A 24515-nucleotide genomic window follows, 5' to 3' on the forward strand; every position below is an offset into this window, starting at 1 on the left:
CAACCTAACATGCTGCTCCTGCAAAAAACCAGAAGGTTATTTTAACAACCTGCTGTGCATGACAGAGCTGCTTTATGTTGAAGGTTCCCTGCCTCTTTTCACACTGCTGCTGTCCATGCTGGACTGTCTTGTAAGCCAACACCTTTTCTAAGACCTAACATTATGCCACATGGAAAATGTTAAAAAACAGCAACTCCTGACTACTCTGCTCTTGTGATACCCCCTTGGAGTAATGTGTCCAGTTCTGGAGTCCCTAACATAAGAAGGACATAGAGCTCCTGGAACGTCTCCAGAGGAGAGCCACTAAAATGAGTAGTGGGCTGGAGCATCTCCCTCCTGAAGACAGGCTGAGAAAGTTGGAGTTGTTCAGCCTGGAGAAGAGGAGGCTCTGAGGTGACCTTATAGCAACCTTCCAACAACTGAAGTGGTCGTATAAGGAAGCTGGAGTAGGGCTTTTTACATGGGTGTGTAGTGTGAAGACAAGGAGCAATAGTTTAAAACTTGAAGAAGGGAGACTCAGGTTAGACAATAAGAAGAAATTATTTCCTGTGAGGGTTGTGAGACACTGGAACAGATTGTCCAAGGAAGCTGTGGTTGCCTCCTCCCTGGAAGTGTATAAGGCCAGGCTGGATGGTCTTGAGCAACCTGATCTGGTGTCAGGTTTCCCTGCCCATGCAGGGGTTTGGAACTAGGTGATCTTTAAGGCCTCTTCCAACCCAAACCATTCTACTCTGTATAACTCTTCCTGAAGGAGAAACCAACAAGTTTACAGACATCAGACGACAAAGAAAAAAGAACAGAGAACGATGTGCAAGGAACTGATTGCAATCTTAAATACCATCTAAAATGAAGCATTTTAAAAAGGAGATAGTTGAAAATGTATGTCAATGGTAGAGAAAGAATATACAAGGAGCCAGACTTCACAATGTGTAAGATCAATATTCATTATTATGTACTTTTCAAGACTCTCCTAAAATCTAAAGATGCCTTTCTGAGATGATCATTGCAGGGGATAAATAAAGGAGTTGTCACTGGACTGACTGGAAAAAGAAAGCAAATTCACAAATGAAATTGTTCACATAAAAGTGGGTGGGATTAAGTAATTCACTAGGATGTCAAAGTTTTATAAGCACTAATGCCATAAAACCAGCAGATAACGAGTTTCTTGCTGACCTGGCCGACAGCATGACAGGGGTAATATTTTTATTTCACCTGTGTGAGTTGTTCCAATCTTTCACAAGGCTGTGGGTAACTGAGATGTGCTAACAGTGGGTTACAGTGTAGAGCAGCTCAGTCACATTTCTAATGGGTGACTGCATACAACAAACTCTACCAGTGAGACCTTCAGTGCTTAACAATGTCAGCAGAGAGGCCAGAGGAATGGAGATCTCATAACTGAGGACCCACAGTTTCATGGTCACCAAAAAGGAGGGCTTGCTATGCTTCTGCAGATGTAACAGACCTACCAGGTAAATACAGCACTCCTTGCTTAATCAGTCTGGTGCCTTCTACAGGTACTTAATTCACTCCAAATTAAAGGAAATACTAGTGCCTCCTCTGTTTATGTCATGATGTGTAATAATGGTACAGAACTGTACACATTTTCATCAGTAAGGGCCATATTTTACTTTTAATACTCTTAATTACTTAAATACTTTATATTTTAAGCCCTAAACTATTTACTATTTTGAAAGCATTCCAGCTAGTTTATATATATATATATATATATATATACACGCATTCCTATATATATAGGAAGATATAGTGGTGATCTTCATTCCACCTCACATCCAACACACAAAGTGATGACACACACTAAAATCAATCATGTATAAGGCCCTGTAGCATATTATACATGTTAATTCTGCAGTGAAAAAGTCAATTCAGTCCATTGTGTTGCAAAACATTTGCCTTTCATACTTGGCACAAAAGCAAAGACATGCTCTTTGTTGTTGGGAAATCTTTTGGGAGTGAAATTCTGATGTTGAGGCAGTAAATTAATTCTCAAGATAACTGTGAATAAATTCAGAGGAAAGAAAAATTTTAGAAGCTAATGTATGAAATGCTGAAGAGAGAGCGTACTTATTCAAAACAGTGAAAAATATCAAGTGGTAATAAGTTCTGGTTAGCAGAGGAATTAGAGAAGGGTGAAGAAAAATGAACTCTATCAAGGTAACTAAAATAGGGATATTAATAGTGTCAGGAAAAAAATAAATAAAAGAAGCGAGATTGTCCTCAGCAGAGAACTTACTAAGTCCCCACTTTAAGCTTGCACTCATCACAAACCAAGCTATAAAAAAACTGTGGCAAGGCATGGGGAAATTTTTCAACACAAGAGTGTACTAACCTTGGTGAATCTGTGACCTGGAGATAATAATCTATCTAGGTACATAGGATTATAAATAAGAAGGGTAATCTACCATTCTTTGCAGTAAGAAAGCAATATGGATAAGCTATTAAAATAATATTTTATAACTGTGCTATAATATTTTATGCACATAGTAGTCTGAATGGAATTTAAGCTGCAATGGAGGAAAATGAGTATGAGTGAAATTCTGTATAATGAAGGAACCATCATAATATTTAAAAAAAAGCAAATGGCTGGAAAACCAGTCTGAAATTTTAAACTAGACGAGTTGGAGGCAGACTGGGACAGGGTGTCCAGAGCTGCTCCACTGACCCTGGCAACTTTCAAGTTGCTTTGCTTCACATTTAGCTGTGACACACATGACTGAAAAGGAGTGCTCCCTACAGGTCCCTCTGGTGATTTCCCTTTAACTGCTGCTGAGTAGAAGATATTGAGGAGCACTCATTTATTGCTCCACAAGCAATGCATCCAGAGGGAAATGCATCCGGGATGGGCTGTCAGACACATCCTGGACAATCTCTTAGCCCTTGGAGAGAGTAAAAAGGGGTCACAAAAGCAGGGAAGGGGTCACAGATTAATACATTTTAAGGCCAGGGTGGGCTTACAGTAGTGCAGGGTAGGCATGGAAATACAGCATAACAGAGCTACCTAGGAACAGCTGCTTGTTTAGATGTCTTTATACAATCCTGTCTGTAAAAGCAAACCTAGGAAAAAAAATAGAATTATGATTACTTCACTGAGCCTAAGACTCTTCTTTAAGCTGTTTCTTAACCTAAAGGCTTCAAATAAGGGTGTATCTACTCTGCCTGACAACATATTCTTTCTAATGGCTGATTCTTTAACTTATTCCATCAACAGTTCAAGCTATGGCTTGTGATCACAGGCAGCTCTGTGAGGTACCTCTTAAGAAGCTGTCGAAGACATTCTCAACACACTTCAATTCCAAATAGACTTAAAAACATCCCACAAAAAACACGTCATGGGTTTGTGAGGGGTTGAAAACCTTTCTGTGGCACACAGACAATCATTGCCTCATTAATGGCAGTTCTAAATTACACTTCTGAAAAAAGATCGTGTTTTGAGCTAAGTGAGGCAGAGTTTTGGTAGCTGGAAAGCCACATAGGTGGGTCCTTTGAGAAGCTGCTGGAAATGCACTCAGCTCCAGTTCTAGCCTTCCCTCTGGCCAAGGCCAAGCAGAATAGGGAAGCTGGATGCACCTCTGCAAATAACATATTTAAAAGAAGAAAAAACTGCAAAAAGGCTTGTAGAGCAGAGGAGAGGGGTAGGTGAGAACAATTCTGGCACAGAGATACCAAGGTTGGTGAGGAAGGAGGGGGAAGAGGTGCCCAAGCAGAGATTTCCCCACAGCCCACAGTGCCATGGTAGGCTGTCTCCTTGCAGCCCATAGAAGAGCATGGTGAAGCAATTTGTTAAGGACCATGGTGGGGCAGACATGGATCTTCAGCCCGTGAAGGATCACGGAGGGGTGATGTGAATTTGCAGCCATTGAGGACATTGTGCCAGAGGATGTGACTGCTCCTGAAGCAGCTGTGACCCTGTGGGCATCCCAGGCTGGAGCAGTCTGTGCCTGAGGGACTGCACCTGTGGGAGGGACTCATGTCGGAGGGGTTCAGAGAGGACTCTTTCCTGTAATAGGGACCCCGTGTTGGAGTGAGGGAAGAATGTGAGGAGTCCTCGCCCTGAGGAGGAAGGAGCCGCAGAAACACCGTGTGGGGAACTGACCCTAAACCCCCACTCTTCATCTCCCTGTGAGGATAAGGCAGCAGTAGAGCAACTTGGGCCCCAGGGAGGGGTAGGAGGAAGGTATCATGGAATCATAGAATATGCTGAGTTGCAAGGGACCCATCAGGATCATTGAGTCCAACACCTGTCCCTTTGTAGGGCAACCCCAGAATCACACCCTGTGGCTAAGAGCATCATCCAAATGCTTCTTGAACTCAGACAGGTTTGGTGCTGTGACCACTTTCCTGGGGAGCTTGTTCCAGTACTAACCTGCTCTCTGGGTGAAAAACCTTTTCCTGGTATCTAACCTCAATCTCCCCTGATTCAGCTTCCTGCGATTTCCCCGAGTCTTGTCTTCAGACACAGGAGAGAAGAAATCAGCCATCTCTTCCCTTTGTGAGGAAGTCATAGACTGCAATGAGGTCACCCCTCCGTCTCCTTTTCTCCAAAATGAATAATCTCAGTGACCTCAGCCACTCCTCATAAGTCACCCCTTCCAGAAACTTCACCATCCATGTTGCTCTCCTTCAGATACTCTCCAATAGCTTGATGTCTTTTCTATACTGTGGTGACCAAAACTGCACACAGTACTCATGGTGAGACCATACTAGTGCAGAGCAGAGTGGGACAATCACCTCCCTTGACTGGCTGGTGATGCTGCTTGATGCACCCCAGGACATGGTTGGCCCTCCTGGCTGCCAGGGCACATTGCTGGCTAATATTCAGTTTGCCATCAAAAAGGACCCCAAAGTCCCTCTGTGCCATACTGCTCTCCAGCCACTCATTCCCCAGTCTGTACTTGCCACTAGGACTGCCCCATCCTAGGTGCAGAATTAGGCACTTACTCTTGTTAAACTTCATGTGGCTGGTGACTGCCCAGCTCTCTACCCTCTAGAGGTCTCTCTGCAGGGCCTCTCTGCCCTCAAGGGACTTGACCACTCCTCTCAATTTTGTGTCATCCACAAACTTGCTTAAAATCCCTTCCAGTCCTGCATCCAAGTCATTGATGAAGATGTTGAAGAGGTCTGGGCCAAGGATGGAGCCCTGCGGGACCCCACCAGTGACCAGTCACCAGCCTGATATTAGTCCATTCACTGTTGCTCTTTGTGCTGGACCTGTGAGCCAGCTGGTCAACCATTGTGTGACAGAGCTGTCCACCATCAAGCTGGACAGGAGGGTACTATGAGAGACTGTATCAAAAGCCTTCATGGCGTCCATAAATATTAGAACCACTGTCTTCCCTTGGTCCGCTAGGTGAGTTACTTTGTCATAAAAGTAAATCAGGTTTGACAAGCAGGACTCTCCCCTCAAGAAGCAGAGCTGGCTGTGACCAGTGACTGTGTTGTCCTCCAGGTATTTTTCAGTACCCTTCAGAATCATATTTTTCATAATTTTACCAGGCACTGAAGTTAGACTGACTGGCCTGTAGTTTCCAGGGTCCTCCTTCTTGTCCTTCTTGAACATTGAAACAATATTATCCAGCTCCCAGTCAACTGGGATCTTTCCAGATTTCCAGGACCTCCCAAAAATAATCAAGAGAAGCCTAGTGATGACATCAGCCAGCTCTTTTGAGGATTCTTGGATAAATGCCATCAGGCGCCATGGACTTGGACTGATCTAACTGTAGCAGCAGATCCTGTACAACCTTAGGGTCAGCTAAGGGTTGATCTCTGTTACAGTAATGTTCCCCCATTTCTGGGCACTGAGGTCCCCTTGATCCATCATCAGTTCTGAAGACAAAGAATGCATTAAATAACTGCCTTGTCCGTATGCCTGTTGGTGAGGTGACCATTGTTATCTTGTCAAGTTCTTGTTTCTACACTGCCTTTACTGTTAATGTATTTGAAAAAACTCTTGTTGTTGCCCTCCACATTTCTGGCCAGCTTCAGCTCCAGTTGAATTTTGGCTGCTCGAATTTTCTCCCTACAGTAGTCAGCAGCAGTCTTTAAGCAGTATTTAAGACCTAGTCATGTTTTCTTTTTCTCCTGTTCTGATAGACAAAATTTTTTCCTCCCCAAACAGAGTTTCTTTTGCCTGTGACCATAACTGGGGAGCGAAAACGTCACTGTCCTTGTCTCAGTTAGCAAGTCTTTGGTTGGATTTTCTTCCCCCTATCCCTCAGAGAAGGGTGAGTGAGCAGAGGTTTGATTGTTACTGGCAGGGACTAAGCTGCAACAGACTGCAACAAACCAAGAACAGGTATGTACTGCTAGTGAGGCTATACTTCAGTATCTGTAGACCTAATGGCTTGCAAACCTTTAAACTTTTTCATTAACAAGACAGAGACTACTATTTCATTTGAGAGATGCAAAACACATATGCACTGACAATATTCCACATAGAGAGGTCCCCTTTAATGGATTAGGGAAAGTTCTGTCCCTTCCACATGTATTGAATTAATTTCAGATTGTTGATGAAGGCACATCTTAAAAGAAGTCTGACACGCCTGTAACCTAATGCCTCTCATCTCCAATTGCACTGAATACATGTTGATTTTTTTCTCCTTTACGGTTTGACTTCATCTGGAAAATGAAATAGGTGTACAGTATGGCATTCAGCAAATAAACATTAAAATAGATTATTTTAATCTATTTTAACACATACTCAAACCAAGCACATTCAGGGGTAAAAAAGAAGAAAAGAGAAAAAGAAGATGCTGTGCAATGAGCTAGAGTGCAGTGTAACTTGTGATGTTTTGACCCTTCAGGGAGCTTTCAGGACCACTCAGACAGTTTCCTATCTTTCTTTGTGAACAACAGAGGCTTGAAGGAGTAAAGGGAGAAAGCAGCACTGAACTGTTCTTTGTTGCACAGGAATAAATCTTCAGATTTGAAAATATGCTAGAACAAAAGCTGTAGAAATTGCCTGGAATTTCCTGCATTTTCAGCCATCTGGCTTTTACTGCTTTGCTTCTCTCTTCACTCCTCCATACATGTTTATCAAATATTTTCAGCACACATTGACCAAGCTATTGAGAAGTTATAATTAATAACACAGTTACAACATCCTCTTTCACCCCTTTGGTAGAGTTTGTTGGCTCACTATGAGATGCTCATGCTGTTCCAGTTATAAACAAGAACAATTATATCTGATTAGATGATGACTGACTGTATTTTGGACTGTGAAGGCTGAGGAAAAGATACATTTTGGATGTGAGTAATTTTGTTGTTGAAAACAGTAAACCCAACATTGAAACAGGGTATTTCTGATTATTTTTGGAGTAATTTAGAATACAAACACAGCCGTTAGCAGAACTGAATGATCTCCCCTTTCATTTTTTGAGCTTAGAGAAGATGCTTTTAGACACTGAATAGCTAATGGGCATTTACTTCTGCGAAGATTGTACTCTGCTTAAGTACTGCTATCTAAGTCTGGAAGTGAAATAGCCTGATTTACACAAATTAAGTAAGTGGATAACTGAAATAAAATGGTCATGGTCTTCATTACTCTCCTTCCTGGAGAAAGCACGCTGGGTCCTCTAGCACTTAAAACAATCTATGTCCTTTTTATAGAAACATCAAACCAGAGAACAGCAATTTAGTGATATGAAATTTTACTCTGTACCTACTGTATTGAAAACCAGTTAGCCCCCAGGTTTGCAGCTGGCTCCGCAGTGTTTCACTATTTCTTAGCTCAGTGCAATGTGAGAAACTCTTTTCCAGGAGAATTTTTCTGCTATTGTTCTTGAATAATAAGCAAAAAACTCTCAACAAAGTCTGACACCACAGGATACTCAGCTGTTTTGGGATTTTAAATATGGATGAAATCTTCCAATTTTTGTACAAAACTCCTACTGGTTCATCTGTGAATATCTAAAGACATATTTCTGTGGTTTAGCTTTTCTGTCTCTTCAGTGGACTCAGAGAAGCAATGCACTAAGATATTAAGCTAGAGTTTAAGTGGAAATTAAAAGGCTTTCTCATCTGCTTTACTGGAACCATGACCTCTCTCATTTGAGAAAACAGAGCAATTAGGAATTGAAGTGGATGATGATATCACACACTAACTTTAAAGTGAAGGATTAAGTGAGCAATGAGGTCTTCTAGTCCACTCAATTGGATGCAAAAAGAATACAACAGTGAAGATCCCTTTGGCATCATTCTTCTCAAGAGTCCAAAAAGAATGATAAACCAGAACCAGAATGAAATTACTCTTTATTGACTGCTCCTGCAGTATCTGTTTTGAGGTGTATGGCTTCTGACCCTCCAGAAAGGCTTACTGGATTCTGTGATTCAGTGCTTCTATTTATCTCTGTTAGGTCAGCTAGACCAACTGTTGACCAGGAAAGGCATTCACACCTAAACCGTTGAGAGACTATGGAGAATGCCACATGTAACCAGAGGTGCCTGCAGGAAAAAAACATTAATCCTGGAAGTTCTGGTTTTCAGATACTCTTCCTCTTAAGCTAAATAAGATCTTTAACTGTATTAAATTCTAGGCAGACGCATTAAACTATATGCATGCTGGGATGTTTTGGTTCAAGAAACAACACTGGAACAATTTCTCTAAATATATTAGGAGGGCATTTTTTTCCGCTTAGGAAAGACTTCTCAGCTTTTTCTTCATGCTGTGGACAACATTCCCTTGTCTACTGAGACATTCATTACCATCTCAGTTGCCTTTTCAGCAGACTGCCTCCTCAACCCACCACAACTGCATGTTCCAAGAGTCACTTACACATCAAGGGCATTTTAGAAAAGCAGTTTTTATATTTTTAGCTTCTGTTAATACCCTTTAGCAGCTGGAAAACAGAGAGAAGAGCCAACACCATGAGATCAGCCAGCTCTCTCTATACGCTGTCAGCAAAAGCTCTAGGAAATATCAGTTGTTCACAGACTGCGTTTTGGGAACTTCTTTAATGGAGACCTAAGCTCACAGCCACAGCATAATACAAGTTTTGGACTTGTCAGTCAATATCAGTGCCTTCATCACCATTCATAAGAGCAGGATTTTAGCCTAGGTTTCCATCAGACTCCTGGATTAAGACTTCTTGAATTAGAATCCTGAAGCATCTTATGATGAACAGAAAAACATTTAACTTCTTTTTTCTTTTTCCACATGTTCTAATTGGAAATCTTGAGACTGTTGTAATTAATGATCATAAAGCAGTATTTACCCACCAAATACTATCAGTTTAATTTATATGCCATAGGATATAATACAATGGCATTAGTAGATGTAGCATTTCAGAAGTTTGTAGGAAACAAGGAAGTCATCCTTTAACAGCGTGCCTGGGAGATGCATCAACTTTCCTTTTTGCTGCTCTTTCCATTAGTGATGCTGCCAGCTGTCTGCACCTTTGGGTTTCAGGCCTGCTTGCTCTTACAAGGAGAGCCATTTTGCAGAACACGTGCTGTTCTTCATCCTGTGCCACTTAAGTCTCTGCAGACAGGCAGTTTCCTCCCGACTAAGGGGTCTGGAGGGAGGGCAGTTGTATATACAAGGAAGGGAGTAATTTCCCTTTTTCTCAATTGCAGCCCTAGGGGTGAATGAAAGCTTTTCAGTCTTCCCCTGCTACCTCCATCCCCTTTCAATTCTTCTTCATGGTCTGATTCTCACCTACAGTCTGATAATCTTGCAGTCCATGGGATGGACTGCAAGCCCAAGGTTATTTTAAACTGGCTCTACTCTGGTAGCAAGGTAACCACAGTGGTATGGATTATAACACAGATTAATTAAAAAAGTATTCACCCAGTTTCTCAGAACTCCCATAAACACTGGTGCACATGAGTGTGCTATATTTTTTCATAACTGTGTATATTTACTTTCCATGTCAGAATTGATGGATGATCAATCTCCTACCATGCACTCTCACTTCCAGTGATGCTGCAAGCTATAGATTACAGTGAGATTTCAACCTACAAAGCTCTTTTCAAGTATTAATTTAGGATTTGTGTGTTATTGCCAGCACTACAAACAATTTAGCAAAAATACAGTACCCTGATAAGCAATTTTTGCAAAGCTTTGGTGAAATGTGTCAGCCTCTTTGGCTCTGCTTGCCACACACTCAAGATCCCAGTCATTCAGTGAAAGTTTTACTTCTTTTCTTATCATTCTTGGATGCTGGACATATTTGTAACCATATTTGATTCTAGAAGCTTCTGAAGTACAGGAAGGAACAGTTTCCGCAAAACCATCTGAAGAGGGGAAGTTCGAGAAGTGTCCTTAAACTTGACACCACTCTGAGTAAAGTTAAGCCAATTCATATACTGTCTTAATGTAGATCCTGACCTGCAAGTGAGTGGAATGGCTTGCCCTTTAGTTTTAACACCACTGTGCACTTCTGCAGTGTGAGACAGAGCATGTGTCAGGAGGCAGTGCATGACTCCAGATCAACAGGTCACGGAGTATAGGGTCACATGCTGTTTAAAAAGCCTTTATTTTTTTCATAAATGTTAGTGTTTAATTAGCTCTGGAAAACATACTGGACTGTGATCACTCACACTTGGGAATTTGTTGTTTTGTTTTTTTTTTTTGTTTTTTTTTTTTTTGGTTTTTTTTTTTAAATTCCTTAAAATCTATTTAACAATGTCTGGACAAGACAGAAAAGTCATGGCCCAGGTATCTTCACCTGTGATAACAACACTGACCTGGCTGTGCCTATCTGCCACCTTATATAGCAGCAGAGTTTTACTCACTTGTATCACTTCTGCTCACTTCATATCAGTTAAAAGGAATCCCAGGAGAGTGACAAAGATCTGCTGAGTCCTTGGTTTTACCAACCTGGAGAGCCATTTTAGGCTCTCATTTGCATGTTTCACTCTTGTACTTCAGGAGCCATTTCAGTAATGCACAGATCCAAGCACATCTGGCCCCAAATATTCTCAGAAGATAAGTTTCCCAGCTTCACCAGTGATCACATCTCTCTTAAGTCTGGAAAAGAAATGCATACCTGGTGATAAGACATAAGAGGCGTACCTTGGGGGACAGGGATCCAGGCTACAAGTTTTCAGCAGCTGTGGAGGACGTCGGCTGGTCACACACAGAGTCTCTTCTGCAGTCTCCCTGGTTTGTTTGTTCAGGCAGGTCACCACAGCTTCCTGTACACCTGCATGCAACAATGCATGGTCACAGACACATCTGGGGGATTCTCTGCACCCAGACATGCAGCTGAGTGTAGAGATGAGGCCAGTGGTACTGTGCTGGGGTTGCTGTGCATAGGGAAGCACAACCTCAACCTCACACCCAGGGCTGCCATCTCAGGGCTTGCAGAGAGTGGGGAGGTTGCCTGCCACACAAGGGTGAGGTGTTGGCTGCCCACATCCAAGCACTCTGCCTGATGGTCTCTGAGGAGTGCAGGGTGAAGACCTACCAAGGGGCTATATTCCATGGCATAATGAATCTGAGTGAGTAGGGAAAAATCAAAGTTCCTTTCTCCCTTCTGTTAAAGAAGACTGATGTTAAAGCAGTCTTCTGTAACTTGCAATTTTCCAGACACAGTCATACATGAGTTACTGCACCTTTTCTTTCCTGATGACCAGCCAATTGGGAGATGACCTGACCAGAACAGTGCATGAGATGCTGGGCTTTTAATTGCCCTGGCTTTCAGTCTCACTAGGTGTCTTGATTGCAGAAAAAAGCCTGAGCTTCATTCACCACTTATCTTACTTGAACAGAAAGTCGTATATTTGTCAGTCAAGCAGGCTAAGGTGTGCAATTGGCTTTGACTTCAGCATGCTGTATCTTAAACAGTATTGCCATATGTGTAAGACCAAAGTAAAACAAGGTCAGAGAACTCAGCTGCCCTCAGTTATTCTGTTGCATACACATACCTGCATCTAAACTTAAGGTACAAACCCACAAAGCATGTGAGAGCTGGGACAGAACAAGGGCAGCTGTGGGCACTAAGAGACTGAAAAATTTGGCAACTATATTTTAACTCAGGAAATACTTGGCAATGTCAAATTTCTTATGTACTCTTCACTGTACTAGTTACTATGTCACTTTCTTATGAAAGGCAAGAATATTACAGATTTTTTTTTTAATCATGAGCTTAGAAAGCTAGAAAATCAGGGATTGTAACACTAAATGCCATAAAAAATAGAAAGTGAGAGAGCTTATACTTGTTCCACAGGGGATCTGAGGATAATAGCTGGTCTGAACTTCCTAAAATTGAATCCATACTGTCCAAAGGAAAGTGAAAGTATGCTTTTTACATTTCTCCCTTCTTCCTCAGTTAGGGAAAGATAAGCTGAGCTCACAAAAAACTGTGTGATCTTCTCAAAACCAACAATTAGTTTTACAAAATACTTCACAGACTTTTGAAGGCAAAAGTGTCAGAAAGAAAAATACTGCTGGAAGATTTTGAACAGCTCGAAGAGCAGTGTAACAGAACTAACAATACCTTTTTATGTTTCCAATGCCAGACCACATGTTAGGGAAACAATGATACCATATTATTCAGTAGGACCAAATTGCTTCAACTCATCATAGTTCCTGTGCTCCTGGAATTATTCATAGATTCATTCCCCTTTTTTCCTCAGTACAGGCTGAGGAATGGCCCACAGCAAAGTGACATGTTGAGCAGCTTATTGTCCCTTATGTGTGCAAGGGCATGGTTATGACTCAAGAACTGACACTGTTTCAACTCTGTTCAAGGTGCTGAAGGGAGAAATACGACATTTTTGGACATGTACATCAACACTGAATTACTGAAGTTCCTGAAGTCAGCCAACATTGTTGTGGGTTTTCTTCCTTTCAAGGCAGCTTGATATTTTCAAGCCATTTTGCTATTCAAACAACCTCTCAGAGGACTTAAAAAATGCAAAAAGGATTACCAATTGTAAGAAGAGAACAAATGATGGTGATTTCCTTCTAGAAAAGAAAAACAATTAAGTATATATACATAAATAATGTGTTTTCAAGCCTGTCATGATCATTATCTTTCCATCGCATTCATTTTTCTGTTGAGCATGTTGGTATATTGTATGTAGCCAAAAGAGGCACATGGATTCCCTGGACAGACTGCTCCTGGCTGCAGAGCAGAGCCGGCTCTCTACCTGATGGGAGATGGCACCACGTTCAAGTTACTGGTCTTTACCTTGCATTGATCACTTGTGCTGGCCAGACAGCAAGACCAGTCGGATGAAGCCAGGAAAGGACTGCTAATGCAGAAGCATGGAAACAGTGAAAGTGCCCTTCTTAGCTCTATGGAAAGAAACCACTGAGTTCTGCCACATGCTGGTGACATCATTTTGTTTCCTAGAGATACAGATTACCCACCACCCGTATGTGCTGGATCAAAATATTGTAAACTAAGTGTATTTCCATATCTTTGCTTTGTCTTCTCTGAATTGTGTCACTAACAAGCTCTTGATCAATGGTTATCAGTTACCATAAAACATTTTTGCATTGAATGTTTCAATGCTAACCAAGTGATTGACTGTGAGACCTTAAATTCAGCCTTTTCACTATTTTCTGGTTTTGTTTTATCAAATTAATCTAGTTAAGCTTGGATACTATACTCTTCATTTTTCAGTATTCAACCTACCCCAAACCTCACAGTGAGTTAATAACCAATGCTTATTCCTGACACCTAAGTCATCTCTCATGGCATTTCCAGTGATATTAGCCTACTCTTCCAGCATTCTACTTTGCTCATTATAATTTCCTTTCAGACATACTTACAGCTCTTCACCTTTTAAAGTTGTTGGTAGGACCAGTAATCTTGCCTGACAGTGTGAGTATTGAAGAAAAAGTATTGAAGAAAAAGGTTCCTGCCTGAAAATAACCAGGCGGTGGCTGCTGAACTAGGGACTGTCAGAAGTTTCTGTCTTGAATAGCCTCTTCCAGTGATACAATTTAAAAAAAAAAAAAAAGTAACAAGAATTCTAAACCAAGTAACAGAATTCTAAGCATTATTTACTGCATAATACTACCAGAATAAAAAGCTGTCTGCTTTAAAAATTCTCTGCTGAAAAGAGAAATCAGTTCTCAATAGGAAATCACAATATACAAGGGTGTAAGAGTGGGATGTGAATCTTGTTAGTTTAAGTTAACTTAAACAATATATGTTTATATCTACCAGAATGGAATAATTGTAACATGATATTTGATGACAGTTTTGGGAAATGCAGCCACTAACAGCAGACTAAATGGCTAACAAATTCCTTCTGCTCGCTACTTTTGGGAGGTGAAAGGTTACTTCTCCATCTATCCAATTTCTTCTCTTGAGACTCCAAAACCAATAAAATTAGCTTGACCAGTCTTGCACCTATGGCTATGAAAATATCTGATTTAGCATCTGCTAATCTGGAGTATTTGGAGTCCGTCTCAGACAAGAAAGAAATCTTGGCTAAAATTTTTTGCTGACGATTAATAGATTAAATTTTAAAAGAGAAATGTCAGTGCTTCATCAGTCTCTCCGCACTGTATCAGAAAAACACACACACAGTCACTATCTTTTTAAAAATTACTTCATTTTAAGAAGATATTTCTTGATGACATTTAGGTTTCAGGATTCACAGTTGTGTGACAATCTGTTACTGTTAGCTGGTAGCCTCAGTGTAAACTGAGTAGTAGTACTGAGTGTACTTCTGTACAGTCAGAGTTTGTCCCCCCTTAATATATGCTAGTTATTAGTTATAACCTTATATTTTTTAGTAGGAAACAAAAGACTATTGACAAAGGCCTGCTAACTTCCCATGAACTGCTCTAAATGCTGTCTAATGTAAGCTAAAAGTAAGCATAGAAAACCTTTGCATTATTTCCTACTAACTGTGGTTTTATAAGTTTGTAACTGATGGCTGGTCGATCTGTACAGTTTACAGTATTAACCACTAAAAAAGTGCTGAGTGTTTTCCAGTTTTCTATCATCCATTTTGTATTCATCTATAGCAATCCTTTTTTAGGTAGCCTGAAAACTGTAGTGTAAAAAGACAGCAGCTGGAGAAGTCTAGGTTTAATTGAAAAATAATGGTGTAGATGTATTTCTCAGAACAAGCTAGACAAAATGATTGGGAAAAAAATTGTATCAAAGAACAGTCCATTGATACCCTATAACACAGAACCTGAGCCCTTGATTAACTTTGAGAAACTCAAGTGCCAAGCCTGCCAGCTTCAGAGAATCACACTGCTAGTGTTTTTTTAGCTTATATTTTCTTTTGTTCTGGGATTAGAGCTAATGTCACATAGTGATAGGAGTCGGGAAACTGGTGAGCCTTTAGAATATCACTAATTTAATGCATGTGCTATGGGAGGACAACTCAGTTCCACATGTTTAAGGTTGCAGAGAACAAATCAAGGGGTAAAAACTAGAAATAACATGATTCTTTGCCTCTACCACTAGAATACTTTAACATTCAGCTTTTTTGCGTGACTGCCTTTTAAGTGATCAGCTGATACAAGGAAATACAAATATGACATAAATTGATCACTCTTGGTGAGAGCCTGAGTGTGGAGCCTGGGCATCCTGGCCTAAAATGTGTTGTGCATGTGTTGTCTCCCTACCCCTCTGCCCCAGTTTTTAGCCACGCCTTTTCAAATACACTTGGACTTGATGATATTACAGTTGAACTCCATTATCTTAAAGGTCTATTCAGACCTAAATGATTCTATGACTCTCAGTAGCTGTGGCAAAGCAGCATATCCATAGCTTTTAACTGCAAATCATGCACTTGAAAACAAAAAGCAAATCCATCATAGAAACAATATGCACTTACCTCCTCCACAGGACTCTGAGCACTCCGTAAAGCCCTCATATTCCCAGTCATAGAGCTCATCAAACTCCTGCAAGCTGCCATACAGCATCTCAGTTTCCTCCGGGGTATATTCAGCTGCCTCCCCACTGCAGGGACCACTGTAACAAGCTCTCTGAGACACAGGTTTGGGACCTTCACACTCATCAATGGGCAGGTCAGCCACAGACTGGGAGAAAGAGAGGAGCACTTGGCATTTCACAAGCCGTACTTGGCTGCCCACTCCACAGGTGACACTACAGGTGGACCAAGCTTCAGGAATAAACCTATGAGAGGAAGTGAGCAGGGCAAGTTATGTCCACAAAAAGCCAGGCAAACAAAAGGAGTATAGTCCTGATGAGGCCAAATCCTGTTTAATGAGAAACAAATGCTTCATCTCATTGCCATTAATGCTGGGCCTGGCTGACACCAGAATGCTCACCAAACAGCTATTATAAAACCCACATAAAAGCTATTAGATATTGCTGAAAACTTAACGACAACAGTGTAAGTGCTCTCATCCTCTTGTGGAGTGTCTCCTTCTATCCAGGAAGAAAAACGCATACTCACAGCACCTGCGTTGATCCTAAAATGTCTCAGCACAGGGCATTCTCCAGTCTCCCAAAGCCCACTCTTCAGCTCTCAATGCCTGTTTTTTTCAAGGATTCACCCTGTATCACCTTTGCCTTAGTTTAGTCATTAGTCACAAGTAACTACTGAACAGGCTTCTGTTATCAGCTAGTTACAGTATTACATGGGAATAATTTCAACTATTGTTCTGATATTGCAGTAACCATTTGTAAGCCTTAATTTGAAGCCATAAAAAAGATAAAGAATACACTATTTCTTCAGCTGCCCTTGTTTTCTTAAAGCACTTCATTTGTCTTCTCTCTAAAAAAACCAGCATGTGCCATTTCTATTCTGAGTTTGCCTGGCTTTTTCACTTGTCTCACTGATTAGAAACAGTTACATGCTCTGAACTTTTGCCTCTGAGAGTCCATATATACCTTAATTAAACAACCTTGCAGCCAGCGAGCATTACAGTAGGTAAAATAGACTAAATTAATTTGTTTGTTTGTTTGTTTTCTTCAACAATGAAACAATTTCTCAATTTTTCTGTGTTGTCACCACTTTTTCAACATTTTAAAAAAAGAAATGTCGGAAACTGGTCTAGCATTTTACTCTAAGTAACCAAGCAGAAAGGTCACATACTACTCCATGCTACATTGCTGCCACCTTGCTTGAATGTAACAAACCTCGTTTTTCTAAGCTCATGTTGACCTATTCTGATTCCTAAATATTTCTGGAAACAGTGGTTCCAGGGTACTACATGACCTGCATTACTTATTCTTAAATACCTGATGATGGTATTAAAGTACTGTAGTAATGAATCCAGATTATAGGGTAATTCAGATAGCTTTGTCTGACTGTCTTGTCTTCTCTCTTGCCCTTTCTGCCAACGGTTGAAATAGAAAAGCTAGGAGTTGGATCTGGCACTGATCCCTGAAAAACCTCATGGGAAAAATCCCTATTGATAATACTCTCCCAGAACAAGTGTTTTGTGTCTGTCAGCTACTTTAAACTCAGCAAGTTTATTGTGGTATTTGTGAGGGGGGTTTTGTTTTTGTTTGTTTGTTTGTTTGTTTCCTTTTTTGTTTGTTTGTTTTATTTTTTTAACTAATATTTTTAGTCTGATGAACTGAAATCTTTTTGTGATAAGGTCAACTGCCTGACAGAAATTCAGGTCTTTCAGCACCTAGTCATATGCACTAACTAAATTTATCAAATGATTTGGGGCTTATGGGGTGTATTTTTGATTAAAACATTGCTGTCACTGATAGCATCCCTCTCCTTTTGGTCTTTATTGTGCCAGGCCACACCAGACTTAGACAGCTTTGCCCAGGCTGGAAGGCAAGACACACATCTGTCTCTTCTATGGACTAAGGATACTCAGGGCTATGGGAAATTAATTTCTCACTTTGAGAATCCCATGAACAGTCTGACAGGAAAAAAAAGGGAAGTTTAGTTTTGTAATCAACATCTTTGACATTATTTTTATGCACTTCACTTTTTCCCCCACTGTCTTTCTCTATTTGCCTGGAGGACTTCCCTTCACTCAGGGTTTAAAAATAAAATCTAAACCCAGGAAAAAGAACTTAGTGCCTCCACAGCAGATATGTACCAGGATCCTAGACTGAAACAGCAGTCTCCTAGAGCAGAGACCGTGCATCTCATCATCCAGTTTTTGCGGGTGTTCATTTTATCAGGTTATAAATCTGGTATCTACTGCTAACACTATATACAGGAAGTAACAGAAAGGAAAGAAATGGATTGTATTTATTATTGGAACATTTGAAACTGTTAATAATGTTGCTACAAAGACCACAAGATATTGTTCTGGAGCTAACCCTTTGAGAAACTTATGATGCAAAGTAATTCTATTTCCCTGCTCTAAGACATTTTATCTTAAAAGATCAGTCTGGTTTCATCGATGATATTCTTTATTTTGAAAGGATTATAGTCTTTAATAAAGAGTACAGGTGGGCCACTCACCTTGTTTTCTCTTAGATTGTGCAACTGCTATATTCAATCTGACATGGAAAATCTCCTGCCGAAGATTGAACTGTCTGTGTTTGCCACTATGACTTGGGTCTTTTGATTAGCTTAACTTTATAGCTTCTTGATTTGACAAAATAAGACCTAGAAATCTTTATCAGGTTACAAAGAAAAGGCACTGGTCTTCATCAGAAACTGTCCTCCTTATATTTTTAACATTGTGAATTCATGTGTAACTTTACTTTGTTAAAGAGCCTTTTGTGTTCCAAAAGGGGTTATATTTTTCCAGGTACTAAAATTATTCATTTAGAAAAACAGAGATACTTCATATACTCATAGTATTTACACATGTATATCACACATACAAACAAAGGACACAATAGGGAAGTAAGAACATTATTAAAGCAGACTGGATCCCTTTTGAAATGAAGCTTGATCTATAAATGCCACATACTGTATTATTTTACTCTAGTCAGCAACTCATAATGAAAACACTGGAATACCCTCAGGAAATTATACTTTATTCAGCTTTCTAGGCCAAATTTCTACATTGTAAGTGATAAATTTGGAAGTATAATTTAATTATAATACAAACGTTAGCTGCCAGAAGAGGGAACTGGTAGAATCAAAAGAGCTGAAAACAGAAAAAGAGGGGGGAAAACCAAGAAAACCCTGCAAACAAAAGCTTCGTATAGGACTTATCATTACATACCAAAGATTTATTCAGTGTGAATGTATAATATAAATAGACAACGGTTCTGGATTTTCTGTCATAGAATCATAGAATGTTCAGGGTTGGAAGGGACCTTTAAGATCCTCTACTTCCAACCCCCCTGCCATGGGCAGGGACACCTCCCACTAGATCAGGTTGCTCAGAGCCCTTTCCACCCTGGCCTTAAAAACTTTCAGGGACGGGGCTTCCACCACCTCTCTGGGCAACCTGATCCAGTGTCTCACCACTCTCATGGTGAAGAACTTCTTCACAACTTCCAATCTAAATCTACCCTCCTCTACCAATTTATATCCACCCCCTCCACTCCTATCTCTACTTGGCATCCTAAAAAGTCCCTCACCAGTTTTCTTGCAGGTCCCCTTCAGACAGTGGAAGGCTGCAATGAAGTCTCCTGGAGCCTTTTCCTCTCCAGACTGAATAACCCCAACTCTCTCAGTCTGTCTTCACAGGAGAGGTGCTCCAGCCCTCTGATCATCTTCATGGCCCTTCTCTGGACACACTCCAGCACATCCATGTCTTTCTTGCAATGGAGGCTCCAGAACTGGGCACAGTACTCCATGTGGAGTCTCAAAAAATCAGAGTAGAGGAGGAGAATCACTTCCCTCGACCTGCTGGCCATGCTGGCCATGACTTCTGGTCATCCAAAACCCAAGAAATTACAAAGGCTTTCAAATATCTCTGTGTGGCCATTAATGATAAATGTTGTGAAATGATGAGTACAAAACAGAAACAGAAAATATATATAAATAGCAAGCAGTCAGTTCCATGGGATTAAGGTTATTTGTTCTGAATATAGTGTCTCTTCCACTGCACAGCATTTTGCTTTTCTGTATGCTTACATCTGGATCTTCTCTGAAAATGGAAGCAGCGGAATAGATTTACTGAGATGTATGTTTTCTAGAAAACAGGAAGTGATGGAGGCATTCTAGCTGTCGCTGCATTTTGTTTAACTAAACCCCTCTATAATAACAGTCCCTATAACAACAACTCTAATAAATAAGACAAAGGCAATAACTAATTTCAGTAATATGCCAGTAGCAGCTGTCAACCAGCACACAATTGTACTAAGAGCTGTGCAAATTAAAAAGGCTCCTTTTCCTCAGAGGGATTATATTAAGTATTCCACAGCTCCTAGCATACTTCTCAGAGATTAGCATGTTGCCATTGCATCAAAGATGGTGTTTTATTCCCTTGCATAGCAGACATGACAGTGATTCTTCTCCAAAGGAAAATTACAGCAGTTAGTGTGCTCTGAGAGCTCTGATGAATATTTTAAAAAGGATTATTTTTCTGCTGTTCTAGAGAGATCACTACTAGATGGAAAAGTGAAAGCTGGAAGGAGGGAAAATCATGACTTTTTTTTTGTTATGACTGACTTAACAGTGTCCACAGCTGCTCAACCGCTGGAGGGCTGCCTACATCACAGCAATCAGCTGTGGGATGGCTGAAGGGTCCCTCTGTTTATCACCCCCCCAAATGGGCATCTCTCAAGCTGTAAAAGGAAAAAGGTTGCAACGCAAGGTGGAAAACTCTTCAAAGAAACCCGACGGTTAAAAATTGATGGCACTTGTACACAAATTCCTTGACCTCTGGGCACTTTCATGGTGACAGATGGGCAACGTTTTCCCATTATATGAACACTCCTGCAAAACAGTGACTTCTGCATTTAAAGAGGTGTTGTATTTTTCAGTGTTTTTTATTAGCTCTTGAGGTTTCAGAGTTTGCTCAGTTGGTGTTCAGCTGAAGGAACTATTGCTGCATCAATTATTCAATGTACATGAGCATATGATGGGCTTTTGTAGTGCTGTACAATCACTGAAAATATATTTTAGGGAAATTTGAATATGACAGCAAAGCCAGATTATTGATTTTATATGTAAAGCACTTAATACAATAGTGGTCAAACTTAATGAATAGTGGTCAAACTGTGAAATGTACAGCAGTCCAGCCTTCAGGCTGTACATCTAATGGACGTCCAAGTACAAGTGAATTGAAGTTGTCCATGTAACTTCATCCACACATGAGCAGTGAAGAGATACCACTTGCTCAGTTCATTTTTGCAAGGGCTATTTACAATTGTAGGTATTATTATTCACATTTACACATGAGAATGTCTCTTTTCAGAAAACAGTGTTTCTAGTGTTGTTTTTTTAAAAAACAACAAGCTCCTTTCTTTAAATTATGTAAAGGGAATGTATTTAAAAATCCAAATTTTGTAGGCTAAAATGTGCTATGCAATGATCACTTTTGTATAAAGGCAGTAAACATGATGTCAAAAATTAAATTGATAACAGCAATGAAAATATCCATTCTTAGCCTTGGGATAATGATATTTTTTTCCTTCAGACTCTGGTGTAAAGCCTAGTGTACATTCCCACCATGCAGCCACGTATATTTAACTGGGGAAGTCAGAAGAAGCAAGGCACAAAGATAGAGGCAATGCTCAGTAATGGAAGACTTTCCACAGTAAGTCACAGTGAATGACACCTATGGAGAGCCATGGACAAGTTTTGTGAAGATCCCCAGAACACCTGATGCATATAGCCACAACCCCTTCTGTCTAGAATTCAGATTCCTAGCAACATATGTTACAAAGAAAAATCAGCGTGTATGTAGACCAATGTCCTTTGAACTGTGGAGAGAAATACCTCATTTTCTTCACTGCTGCTTGTTTAGGTATTGTCCTTAATTTTTATTGCCTAATGTGGTTTTTTTTTAAATCCATTGGGTAAATCCAGGGTTCAGAGACTGTCTGAGGTACAGAGAAATGCAAATACCAGTAAGACTGAGTGTTCAAAGGCACAACAAAGATGCCCATGTATTAGGGCATCTAAAATCAGATAGTACTGGTGAAATAAAATATTCAGTGGCTTGTTCAAAGGTCTAGAAGTTTTCTGTGATAAAACCAGAAACTGAGCTCAGACTTCCAGACTCCATGTCTTGAGCTAAAATGCAAACCTGTCCTTTTATCCAGGAAAGGCCACTTGGACCCTAGAGTTTAAGGTGTGGATAAAACCACAGGGTGCTCACACACATCACTGAAAAGCTGCTGGTGCCATTGTTCAGAGAATGAAACAAAGACCACTCACTAATAATATCTCAGGGCTCCATCTGTAAGAGTAATGGCACCAGAGCCAGCTGTGTAGGTCCAATTCCAATCTGAGTGATTACAATATGTCCCTCTATAGTTTCTCTTCAGTTTAATTTGAATATGACCTTCCCCTCAGCTTTGTGTCAAAGCATTCTGTACTGTTGGTGCTCTCCAGTCATTGCTGTCTTTCTGCCCAGGGAAAAGTAACAGCTTCTGCCCTTTATAGATATTACATGTGAATTCTAAGCAGTGGTAGCTGTCTAAAGGGGTTTTGAATTAATAGACAGAAATTATTAGTTAATGTTAGGTTGTTGCACTGCTGATCTTCCCTATGACTGACCACATATGAATAGTTTAATTTTTCTGACATTATATCTTATAATGTAGAAGTTTCCTTAACCTTCCGTACCTCCTCTTTTCTGCATGACACTGATGTGGACAAGAAACAGCCTAGCAGCTGACAGTATCTCTGCATGTCCTGAGTACATTTTTGGCAATCTGCTTTTCCTAACATGCTTTATTTTTAAAATAAAACATTTGTTGGAAATTTTAATGTTTTAAAATTACTTATTAACCTATGAATCGGGTACAAACATCATGATGGAAACTATTTAAGAGAGAGAACCAAAATAAAATAGCTTATGTGTATTTGGAAACACAAAAAATTACTGAAAAATTAGAAAGAAATGACTCTGACACATTGGCCTCACTGTCCATATCTGGTTCCCTGAGGGTTTTGGCCCCCACACTTATGCATGTCAGGAATTTCCTATTTGTTTTTTACTGAACTAGCCCCATCACTATGATGGTGCCATCTGGCATCCAGATATTATTGTTTGCCTTCTTCATTGCCCCGCCCCCACCTCCACCTCCTTTTTATGGCTAGCACCATGGTTATTTATGGCATCATGTTAAAAGTTGGGTATGGTGTTAACATAAAAAAGCATTTTTCAAAAGTTAGGACAGAAATCTTTTAAACAACCCCTCCACCACCCATAAAACTTATCTCATTATACATAGAAAAAACCCATGCTTTTTTAATCACCACTGCTGCTCCTTCTGGCTCTGGCACTCAAATTGTGCTTGTGTAACAAGCTCCAGTGAAAGAGGTCAGAGAGGGAGATGCTATGGCTTTTCCCTCAGCTTCCCTATTTCTAAGGCTTGGTGAATGGTCACTTCAGAGATGGAAAAAAACAACAGAATATGTATGATGACACAGGTCAGCAAGGACTTCTCATATTAAACCGTTGTCCTGCTGAGGATGACAATGTTTTCTTACCAAACTAGAGCATCTCATAGTAATTCTGACAGCAATTAATATTTAATTGATCCCAACTACAGGTGCAGTAGGTGAGACAATACAAACAACTATCTTTCCTAGTCTTCAAGTGGCTGAACTGGTTATGATTAGTTCTTTGAGCAGCAGAACCAATGATGATTTATTTAACATGGATTTATATTTGAATCCTGCATACATGTATAACATGGTGTCGTTTTTTCAACCAATTCATTTAGTTCAGTAAAACATGTGTAAAATGCTGCCACTGCATTTCCTGGTTAATATCAACCAAATTCTCTGTGATAACTTTATACCTCTGTCATAATCAGTTAACAGGAATAAATTCAGACATTACTTAGAGAAGAGGAAGGCAACTGACAGACATACACAGACAAAATTAAGCTATAAGACTTTCTTCCTTTAGAAATTCCTGAAGAAATAAAGAATGGAAGGCACCACATGCAGATGGAATAAAAATGAGTCATCTGCTGCTCTAGCAGCACTTGTTTGGGGAATATCAAAAATTACAGGTGGAAGCACAATTGAGGAAAAGAAAGTGTAGCTTTGTAACTCATAGTATGAAATTTCATAATTCTATTCAACACAGTCACAAAAGTCACAAGAGCGCAATACAGAGAACTCAATGTATAAAATAAGTGCAGAAATTTTTCAGCTTTGCTTTTAAATTTCTAATACAAAATACGCTTTGAGAAGGACTATAGACTTGCTTAGAGATAGGGTTTGCTTTCTCTGCCTGAAGAATGATAAGGGTAACAGAGGCAGGGGAAGAATGGTTTGCTGACTATGAAAAATGACACTGTCTGTAGGGGAGAATGGATACTGTGACTTCCATTCTGTGGAAGTTGTGATTAGGGACATAAGAAAGCTCAGGAAGAGCCTCAGAATAAATGTAGGGAAACAATGAGTCCTCACTGACATCTGCAGAAGTGCACTCATGAAATTGGTAATTATTGCACCAGTGCAGAGCAAATAGGAAAATCACATATGCATAGCTTATTCCATTACTCCAACAAATCAAATATGCTCCTGAAAACACAACACTGTGTTTT

The 24515-nt window shown here is 40.1% G+C and overlaps 1 protein-coding gene across 1 annotated transcript in view; it reads right to left on the reverse strand.

The window, feature by feature from the left end:
* The window catches only part of ADAMTSL1 (ADAMTS like 1), a 301999-nt gene that overhangs the window by 48780 nt on the left and 228704 nt on the right, over positions 1 to 24515 (reverse strand). The window contains exons 15-16 of the mRNA XM_030467596.1: positions 15772 to 16073; positions 11030 to 11159 (exon numbers count right to left, since the gene is read on the reverse strand). Of these exons, the coding sequence (XP_030323456.1) occupies positions 11030 to 11159; positions 15772 to 16073 (432 nt within the window). The remainder of the gene's footprint in view (positions 1 to 11029; positions 11160 to 15771; positions 16074 to 24515) is intronic.

This window comes from Calypte anna, chromosome Z (genome assembly GCF_003957555.1).
Source record: "Calypte anna isolate BGI_N300 chromosome Z, bCalAnn1_v1.p, whole genome shotgun sequence".
Classification (NCBI taxonomy): Eukaryota; Metazoa; Chordata; class Aves; order Apodiformes; family Trochilidae; genus Calypte; species Calypte anna.